This window comes from Pipistrellus hanaki (assembly GCF_964339955.1).
Source record: "Pipistrellus hanaki genome assembly, chromosome: X".
Taxonomy (NCBI): domain Eukaryota; kingdom Metazoa; phylum Chordata; class Mammalia; order Chiroptera; family Vespertilionidae; genus Pipistrellus; species Pipistrellus hanaki.
The window spans coordinates 8,960,110-8,970,971 of record NC_140524.1 but is presented as its reverse complement, the minus strand read 5'-3'; the positions used below and the strand labels follow the sequence as shown (position 1 = coordinate 8,970,971).

Below are 10,862 nucleotides of genomic sequence, written 5' to 3'. Positions count from 1 at the left end.
CAAGGTACATGCCCTTGACCAGAATGGAACCAGGCCGACACTCTATCCACTGAGCCAAACCAGTTAGAGCTATACCCAGTATTCTTGCTGGACGTATCTGAATAATTTGGGCAGCAATGTACCTGGTGCCCAGCAACTTTGTGATAAATTAATTCATGCTATAATACACTAAATGTTTCTTTCTAGCCTCCTCCCCCCCACCTCCTTTGCAGATATGAAGACCTCTCACAAAAAGGCACCTGCAGAGCATGAAACCAGAGACAAAGTAAATCACCACACCGGATCCACACATGTGAAGAAGAAAAAAATGTCTCATAAGAAACAGAGGGGCAGACCTTCATCCCAGCCCCGCAGGAGCCTCGTGGGCTGCAGGATCTCCCACGGGTGGAAGGAAGGTGACGAGCCCATCACCCAGTGGAAAGGGACCGTCCTGGACCAGGTGCCCATCAACCCCGCTCTGTACCTGGTCAAATACGATGGCATTGACTGTGTCTATGGACTGGAACTGCACAGGGATAAAAGAATTTTAAAACTTAAAATACTTCCTGATAAGGTGCCACTGTCTCAAGTCAGAGATGTGCACCTTGCCAGCACCATCATTGGCAAAGCAGTGGAGCATCTGTTTGAGGGCGAGCAGGGAGCCAAGGATGAGTGGAGAGGGATGGTGTTGGCCCAAGCGCCCATCATGAAAGCGTGGTTCTACATCACCTATGAGAAAGATCCCGTCCTGTACATGTACCAGCTTCTGGATGACTACAAGGAAGGAGACCTCCGCATCATGCCAGATCCCAGCGAGCCCCCTCCAGCCGAGAGGGATCCCGGGGTTGTGGATGGCCTGATAGGCAAGCACGTGGAATATACCAAAGAAGATGGCTCCAAACGCATCGGCATGGTGATTCACCAAGTGGAGGCCAAACCCTCTGTGTACTTCATCAAGTTTGAGGATGATTTCCATATCTATGTCTATGATTTGGTGAAAAGGTCCTGTTAGGGTATAATTTGTCACATTTGTGGAGGCAAATGTTTGGAGGCACAAAAAAAAATGTAGCTTTTTGATGTATAGAAAGCTTTAGACTCCCTACCAACGAACATCGTTGCCAGCATAACTGTTGTTTGTTCTGAAAAATATAAATGTGTGTGGACATGCCATGTGTGGAAGGACTTTATCATGTGGAGGAGACTGGGTGTGTTGGGTGGACGGGGCATGAAAGGAAGGGACAGCTGTAAATTCGGGCTGTGAATAAGGTTCGACAGCATCATCATCAGTCATCTAAAAATGGCATAGGACTTAGCTGGCCTGCTCTGGGAAGGAGGGAGGAGAAGGGACCAGAGCTGGGCTGTGGGGGAGGGCAGAGGGGAGGTTGCTGCTAAGGAAGCAGTGGGGAGGGGCCAGAACTGGAGGGGCTTCCTGGGGGGAGGCTGTGTGAGGAGGGGGAGGCCCCCAGCTGGGAGGAGATGAGAATAACAGAGGGAGAGGGAGATCTTGGGGCTTAGAGGAAAGCAGACTGAAGAACTGGAGTGGAGAGGGCACAGAGAATCTCAGAAGAGGTCCAGAGCCAGGGGAGAAAGATAAAGCTGGCAGAGATTAGGGGAGAGGCTACAGGATACTCACTCTAAGGTGGGACTAGGCCTGTGAGGACCAAAGGGCCAGGGACACTGAAGAAGGAGGAATCCTAAGAAGAAAGCCTGCCCCAGGGAGAGATCCTACAGACAAAGACGTGTGGGGAGTGGGCTGAAGGGAGAGGGGAGAGGGGAGGCCCAGGAGCAACTTGCACTTCTGACAGGCCCACATTGCTGTCCCTGGCTCTGGGCACAGAGATTGTGGCAAAGGAGAGAAGCCAGGTAGGTGGCCTGCAGGTTCCCTAGAAGGTATTTGGACAGGGATGACTCAAGAGTTAAGCAGGAGCCAAGTTTACACCTAAAAGATGGAGTTCATTTCAGGGACTTCATGCTACACTGCAAAGCAGGACCCTGGACCCTGGGCCTAAACACACTTGCACTGTGCCTTCCGCATGTGGCTGTGGGTGGCCTCTTTGCTCAGAGGACCCAGGTGCAACAGATCTTGGATCTGAAGGTCTCGGTTCCTTTACCCTACACCAGTGGTCGGCAAACTCATTAGTCAACAGAGCCAAATATCAACAGTACAGCGATTGAAAATTCTTTTGAGAAATTTCCAGTTTTTTTAAACTTAAACTTCTAATGCTACTTCTTCAAAATAGTCTCACCCAGGCCGTGGTATTTTGTGGAAGAGCCACACTCAAGGATGCCAAAGGGGAGAGCAGTTGAGGGGAACCAGGCTTTCAAGGGAGGGCAGTTAGAGGCAACCAGGCCTGCAAGGGAGGACAGTTGGGGGCAATCAAGTCTGTAGGGGAGCACAATTAGGGGTGACCAGGAAAGCAGAGGAGGGAAGTTGGGTGTGACTGGGCCTGCAGGGAAGGGCAGTTGGGGGGGGGGCAGGCCCTGAGGGGATAGTAGTTCGGGGGTGGGACCAGTCCTGCAGGGGAGGGTAGTTAGGGGCAAACAGGCTGGCAGGGGAGCAGTTAGGCATCAATCAGGCTGGCAGGGGAGTGGTTAGGGGATGATCAGGCTGACAGGCAGAAGCGGTTAGGGGCAATCAGGAAGGCAGGCAGGCAAGCAGTTGAGTCAGCAGTCCTGGATTGTGAGAGGGATGTCGGATTGCCCTAAGAGTGCAATCCAATATCCCTTGAGGTGTCCCAGATTGGATAGGGTGCAGGCTTCGTTGAGGTACACCCCCCCCCATGCATGAATTTCATGCACCAGGCCTCTAGTACTATATAATTTGCTTAGTTATATGTTTACTACAGTCCCAGTGCACAAAATGCTTGCATGGGGGGTTCTCAGCTCTGCCTGCACCCTCTCCAATTGGGGACATCCCTCTCATAATCTGGGACCACTGGCTCCTAAGTGCTCACCTGCCTGCCTGCCTGATTGCCCCTAACTGCCCTTCCCTGCTTGCCTGGTTGCCCCCAACTGTCCTCCTCTGCTAGCCAATTTGGTTCTGATTGATCAGTTCTTATGCCAGGGTCAAAAGCTCTGCCTCCTAGGCAGCCATTGGCTGCCAACAGCACCCACCTCTGGTCCTGATTGGTCAGTTCCTATGCCAATCAGCATCAAAAGTTCCACTTCCTAGACAGTCATTGGATCCCCACAGCACCCAACTTTTATTCTCATTGGTCAGTTGCTATGCCAGTCATTGTCAAAAGCTCCACCTCATAGGAAGCCATTGGTTTCCCACAACACCCACCTTTGATTCTGAATTGTCATTTCCTATGCCAATCAGCATCAAAAGCTCCATCTCATAGGCAATCATTGATTGGCTCAACACAGCATCTAGATTTGGGTCTCCTTGGTCACTTTTATGCCAGTCATTGTCAAAATCTCCACCTCCTTGGAAGCCATTGGGTCCCCACAGTACCTGCCTGTGGTTCACATTCATCGGTTCCTATGCCAATCAGCATCTGAAGCTCCATCTCTTAGGCAGCCATTGGTTCCCCAAAGCACTTACCTCTGGGTCTCATTGGTGGGTTCATCTGCCAGTCAGCATCAGAAGCTCTGCCTGCTAGGAAGCCATTAACTCCCCATAGCATTTAGATTTGGGTCTCATTGGTCAGTTTCTATGCCAGTCAGTGTCAAAATATCCACCTCCTTAGAAGCCATTGGTTCCCCACAGCACCCACATGTGGGACTCATTGGTCAGTTTCTATGCCAGGCAGCACCCAAAGCTTTACTTCCTCGGCAGCCATTGGTTCCCCATAGCACCCACCTGTGGGTTTCATTGGTCGGTTCCTATGCCAGTTAGAATCCAACGCTCCGCCTCCTACAGCAACCACCTTTGGTTCTGATTGTTCCTTTCCAATGCTAGTTATCGTCATAAGCTTCTCCTTGGCAGCCATTGGATCCCCACAGCACACAACTTTGGTTCTGATTGGTCAGTTTCTATGCCAGTCAGCGTCAATTGCTCTGCCTCCTAGACAGCCATTGCTTCCCCACAGCAACCACTTGTGGTTCACATTGGTTGGTTCCTATGCCATTCAGTGTCTTAAGGTCCCCCTCCTAGGCAAAAATTAGTTCTCCACAGCCCCACCTGTGGGTCTCATTGATCAGTTCCTAGGCCAGTCAGCATCCAAAGCTCTGAATCCATTGGTTCCCCACAGCAGCCAACTGTGGGTTTTATTGGACACTTCATATGCCAGTCAACTTCATAAGCTCCACCTCCTAGGCAGCCATTGGTTCTCCTCAGCACCCACCTGTGCTACTCATTGGTCAGGTCTCATGCCAGTCAGTGTCAAAAGCTCCTCCATCTAGACAGCCATTGGTTTCCCACATCATCAACCTTTGTTTGTTTTTTGTTTGTTTTTTTGGAGGGACTGGTTTTTTATTTTAAAAAGATACTTGTTCAATTTTCAGTATCAAGGCAGTTGCATTATTGGTTTCTCTTTCTGTCAATTGGCCCCACAAGGGACCACACCAAAGGAGAGTACATTTTAAGCCATTAAGTTGCAGGATATGCACCTAACATACCTCAAGGAAACCACACTAAAAACGGGGCAAGCACCCACATTTGGTTCTGATTGGTTGGTTTCTATGCCAGCCATAGTGAAAAGCTCAACCTCCTAGACATCTATTGGCTCCCCACAGCATCATCTTTGGATCTCATTGATCATTTTCCATGCGAATCAGCTTCAGAAGCTCCACCTCCTAGGCAGCCATTTGTTCCCACAGCACCCACCTGTGTTTCTGATTGCTCAATTCCAATGCCAGTCAGGGTCAAAAGCTCCCCCTCCTGGGCACACATTGGTTCCCCACATTACCCACCTGTGGGACTCATAGGTCAGTTCCTGTGCCAATCATTTTCAAAAGCTCCTCCTTCTAGACAGCCATTGGTTCCCCACAGCAGCCAACTGTGGATTTTATTGGTCGCTTCCTATGCCAGTCTGCTTCAGAAGCTCCAACTTCTAGGCAAACATTGGTTCCTCACAGCAGCCACCTGAGGTTCTCATTGGTTGGCTTCTATAACAGTCAGTGTTAGAAGCTCCCCACTGCACACACCTGTGCTACTCATTGGTTGGTGCTTATGCCTGTCAACGTCAAAAGCTTTGCCTCCTAGAAAACCATTGGATCCCTGCCGCAGCCACCTGTATTTCTGATTGGTCAGTTCCTATGCTAGTTAGTGTCAAAAGCTCCTCCTACTAGACAGCCATTGGTTCCCCAGAGCACCCTTCTTTGGTTCTGATCTATGTCAGACATCATCAAAAGCTCCGCCTCCTAGGCAGCTATTGGCTCCCCACAGCATCCATATTTGTTTCTCATTGGTCAGTTCCTAGGCCAGTCATTGTCAAAAGATCCTTTTTCTAGACAGCCATTGGTACCCCATAGTACACATCTGTGTTTCTGATGGGTCGGTTCCTATGCCAGTCAGTGTCAAAAGCTTTTCTTCCTAGACAGCCATTGATTCTCTACAGCACCCACCTTTGGTTCTGATTGGTTGGTTCCAATGCCAGTCAGCATCGAAAGCTCCACTTCTTAGGCGGCCATTGGTTCCCCAAAGCACCCGTTTGTGTTTCTGATTGGTCACTTCCAATGCCAGTTAGGTCAGAAGCTCCACATGCTATGCACACATTGGTTCCCCACAGTACCCATCTGTGGCACTCATTGGTCAGTTCCTATATCAGTCAGCATCCAAAGCCCTGCCTCCTAGGCAGCTATTGGCTGCCCATAGCATCCAAGTTTGGTTCTTAATGGTCGGTTTCTATGCCAGTCAATGTCACATGCTCCGCCTTCTAGGCAGCCATTGGTTACCTCGAGCACCCAACTATGGTTCTGATTGCTTAGTACCTATGCCAGTCCAAGTCAAAATCTCTGCCTCATAGGCAGCCATTAGTTCCCCACATTACCCAGCTGTGGTTCTGATTGGTCAGTTCCCAAGCCAATCTGTGTCAAAAACTTCACTTCCTAGGCTGCCATTTGCTCCTGGCAGCACTCACCTGTGGTTCTCATTGGTCATTTCCTATGAAAGTCAGTGTCAAAAGCTCCTCCTCCTAGACAGCCATTGGTTCCCCAGAGCATCTTCCTTTGGTTCTGATTGGTTGGTATCTATTCCAGGCATTGTCAAAAGCTCCACCTCCTAGGCAGGTATTGGCTCCCCACAGCACCCATATTTGGTTGTCATTGGTTGTTTTCTGTGCCAGTCAGCCTGAGAAGCTCTGCGTCCTAGGCAGCCATTTGTTGCCATAGCACCCACTGTTCCCATGGTTCCCCAGCCGAAGCCGGTTTGGCTCAGTGGTAGAGCGTGGTCTGCGGACTGAAAGGTCGCAGGTTCGATTCCGGTCAAGGGCATGTACGTTGGTTGCGGGCACATTCCCAGTGTGCAAGGGGGTGTGCAAGAGGCAGCTGGTCGATGTTTCTCTCTCATCGACCTTTCTAGCTATCTATCCCTCTCCCTTCCTCTCTGTAAAAAATCAATGAAATATATTTAAAAATAAATAAATAAATAAATAAATAAATAAATAAATAAATAAATAAACAAACATGTTAAAAAAAAAATAGGTTCCCCATAGTATCCACCTGTGGGTCTCATTGGTCGGTTCCTATGCCCGTCAGCATCTAAAGCCCTGCCTCCTAGGCAGCTATTGGCTACCCCACAGCGTCCACGTTTGGTTTTCAATGGTCGTTTTCTGTGCCAGTCAGCCTGAGAAGCTCTGAGTCCTAGGCAGCCATTTGTTCTCATAGCACCTACCTGTGTTTCTGATTGGTCACTTCCAATGCCAGTCAAAATCAGAAGCTCCACCTACTAGGCAACAATAGGTTCCCCAGAGCACCCACCTGTGGGTCTCATTGGTTGGTTCCTATGCCCGTCGGCATCTAAAGCCCGGCCTCTCATTCTGCTATTGGCTGCCCACAGCATCCTTGTTTGGTTCTCAATGGTCGGTTTTTATGTCAGTCAGTCTCAGAAGCTCTGCCTCCTATGCAGCCATTAGTTCCCCATAGCACCCACCTTTGATTCTGATTGGTTGTTTTCTATGCCATTCCGCATGAATAGCTCTGCCTTCTAGGCAGCCATTGGCTCCACCCAGCACCCAGATTTGGTTCTTATTGGTCAGTTCCTATGCAAGTCAGTATCTCCAGACCTATCTCTGTGCCTGATCAACATGGCGGGGCTTAACAGCAGCCAGGAGGAGGCGAAAATAAAATCTGGCTGCTGGGCAAAATCAGAAAGAAAGAGTGAGAGAAAGAGGTAAGTACACTGATCAACAGCTTTCACTGAAGCTGCAGGTCAGACTGATTCCCTTTTTGGGTGTCACCCACCCACCGGGGCAGTCAGTGCTGGGTCATTAGACTGCAGTTGGGCAACCGAGCGCTGACTTCCAATGGTCAGCCTTTTGTCGTGAGAGGTCATTTCAACCTGGGTCTTTATTATAGAGATTGTTTTTCTCTGAGAATGTAACCCTTAAACGTGCATATTTTTTCTTCTTTCACACCAAATGTATCTCAAGTCCTTAGAAGAATATTTGGCATATAAGTATTTGTTGACGATATGAATCTCATTGGTAAGACAACAGAAATGGAAGTAAATAAAATAATGCAACATGTATCAGAACAGCAACAGATATGAAGTTGGAAAATATGGATTGATACCCTGGCCGGTTTGGCTCAGTTGGACAGAGTACTGGCCCAAAGGTTCATGGGTTTGATTCTTAGTCAAGGAAACGAACCTTGGTTGCAGGTTGAACCCCCAGCCCTGACCAGGGCAAGTGTAGTATGCAACCAATCTATGTATCTCATGTCAGTGTTCTCTCTCTCTCCCTCCTCCCTCCCTTTCACCGTGTCTGAAAATCAATGGAAAAAATGTCCTCGGGTGAGGATTTAAGAAAAAACAGAAAATATATATTGACAAGTTAAACAAGGAGGAGACCCTATATACCAAGCATGTCAAACTCACAAGCTAACACGGGCCAAATAACCAAGGTTGAAGTGTATGTAGGCCACAAAAAAACAAAAGCCTCAAGTTTCATAGAAACATAGGTTTATTTCAATAGAGACATGCTGAATACAAAGGACTGAAATAAATGAGTCATCATTCACATAAAATAATAGAACATTTTAATAAAAATTAATATTTTTCTTGAACATTAACTTACCTGACAATGAATAACTGCACAAATTAATAAGTGTAACGCAAATACGGTAAACCTATTTTTCTTGTTCTCTGAAATCGAAGTATTTCATGTTGTGCACAACAAAGTCAGTCCAAGACTAATGACATGGCCACTGGCTCTAAAATATTCGCTGCTAGCCGGGACCGGTTTGGCTCAATGGATAGAGCGTCGGCTTGGGAACTGAAGTGCCCGGGGTTCGATTCCGGTCAAGGGCATGTACCTTGGTTGTGGGCATATCCCCAGTAGGGGGTGTGCAAGAGGAAGCTGATCGATGACTCTCTCTCATTGATGTTTCTAACTCTGTCTTCCTCTCTGTACAAAAATCAATAAAATATATTTAAAAAAAATATTCGCTGCTAGTATTAGTGGAGAGAAATGGTGCACCTGCGTGTAAGGGGTGCCTAAGGGAAATGAATGCAACACGATTACAGTCATCAGTCATTAGCAAATGTACTAATTACAATGTTTGTTATTAATATGCATATTAATATGTTATTAATATGTATAATATGTTATTAATATGTTATTAATATGTATAACAGGATATTGTAAAAATTAAGTTTGAAATTTTTATTAAAACATTTCTTACATACCATTGTATTGGCTGGGCCACACAAATATTCGTTGTGGGCCACATGCAGCCTGCGGGCCACTAATTTGACATGCTTGCCATAAAGTATGTATAAAATAAATTTATTTCTCACAGTTCTGGAGGCTATAAGTCTGAGATCAGGGCGCCAACATGGTTTGGTCCTGGTATGCTTTCTAGTATGCTTTATGCTTACAGTATATGTGTACATCCATATAAAATGTAGCATTGTATTGAATATTTTAAAAAATTATTAATGGTAACTCTTTGCATCCAGGCAGAGACTGTTTCACTTTGCCAGATATTCCAATTAATGGTCCCAGAGACTTATAGCTAAAAGAGGTCATGAAAATTGTGGGACCCCAAAGTTAAAGAGCATAACATAACATAACTTGCTGGACAATTTTCATATCCTAATTTTGTTTGAAGCCCCTCTCAAAAGATGCTATTTTGTGGGTATCTGATATAACAGCCAAATACAATGCCAAAGTAATCACAAAGAGTTTCAATATTTAAAGGATCCAGTTAGGTGCTCGACCTTCTTTTTGATGGTAGAAGGGATAAAGAGTCCATTTTTCTTTGAATGCCTGAAGGACTGAGTATTGTAAACCTGCCTACATAGTACTGAGCGTCATTGGTTGGCAATGAGGCTCCTGAATTTTCTTAGAGATTTTTGCCATTCTTCCTAGATATGTGATATCACAACATGGGCTGTTTAGACTGAGACTTCTGATTTAGTGAAGATTTTGAAAACCAGTGTGTAGAAGCACTTGTGCTAAACTTTGATCTATCACCTTGTGGCAAGTGGAGATTAGGTAATCTTAAGTATAAGAAACATATATTGAAGATCTGTTCATATGGATGCAAAGAAATCTGATCTTTAGGTACCAGTAGTATTGGAAAGAAGGTTTTGTCCATGTGTAAAACATTTTACCACGTGCCATTAGTCCAGTTAGTCACATTGTCTCCAACAGCTGAGGCTATAGGAGAAACAACTCGATTTATTTGCTAATATGCAAAGTGTCCCCTTGGAAGTTCAACTGGAAGACTGGGAATCCAATCACTCGCTATGACATGCGCTGACCACCAGGGGGCAGTGCAGAATGAAGGAAGGCCCTGGCCAGCAGCAGACAGCTGAGGAAGAAAGGCCCCAGCTGGCCCTGATTGCAGGTCAGACCTAGGGACCCAACTCAGGCATTATTTCATGCACTGGGCCTCTAGTCCACTATAAACCTTCAGTACCCTTTAGATTTTTGTACATGGCTGTCCTTGAACCTCTTACTACCTGTGATTCCTTTAAGAATTTAATCTGAGCTGTAATTTTTTCCCTCCTGGATTTCTATACACTCAGGAAGGGTCAAAAAGGCTAGTGTAAGAGTGATTTATGTGTCCCACCAATACTTCTCTACATGTGGCTGAATCTTATCTGGCACCTATTGGCAGGAAAATACAAACATCTGTTCTTAATATATATTAAGATTTAGAGGTAACACTTAGAGTGCACAGAATTGACCCAAAAGGTTTTACTCACAAGGTCATATTGACTTCCTTTGTGTACTTTAAACCAAGCCCAAACCCATTAGCTCATTTTTAAAATGTTTTTTTATTGATTTCAAAGAGAGGAAGGGAGAGTGAGAGATAGAAACAACAATGATGAGAGAGAAACATCCATCTACTGCTTCCCGCACACCCCTTACTGGGGATCTAGCTCACAACTCGGGCATGTGCCCTGACAGGAAGTCAAACAGTGATCTCTTAGATCTCTTGGTTCACAGGTTGATGCTCAACCACTGAACCACACAAGCCGGACCATTAGTTCATTTTTTATGCCATTTCCCTCAGCAGGTCTGGGCAGAAGACTCACTTGAGCATCCATATCTAACAGGGCCATAGAAGTTTGATTCTCTCCCTTCACCAAAATTCCTCAGCATATTCAAATAGGTGAATATGACTTTTGATTGCCATTAAAGACAGGGAGCCCAAAGCTCTCATCCTGTAACCACTTCCCCAATTCCTCCTCATTAAAATATGTAGGCCAATTTATCCCATAGTTGGTCTGTACATTTACCAGCCAATTCTATTAATTGGCTGGTAAG

At 46.3% G+C, this 10,862-nt stretch overlaps 1 protein-coding gene across 1 annotated transcript; it reads left to right on the top strand.

The window, feature by feature from the left end:
* Positions 1-214: 214 nt before the first annotated feature.
* Positions 215-991, top strand: LOC311614920 (spindlin-2-like; the record flags this gene model as incomplete). Its single annotated transcript, XM_084870028.1, has 1 exon — positions 215-991. One exon carries the CDS (start codon positions 215-217, stop codon positions 989-991), a length of 777 nt encoding a protein of 258 aa, XP_084726154.1.
* Positions 992-10,862: the final 9,871 nt, after the last annotated feature.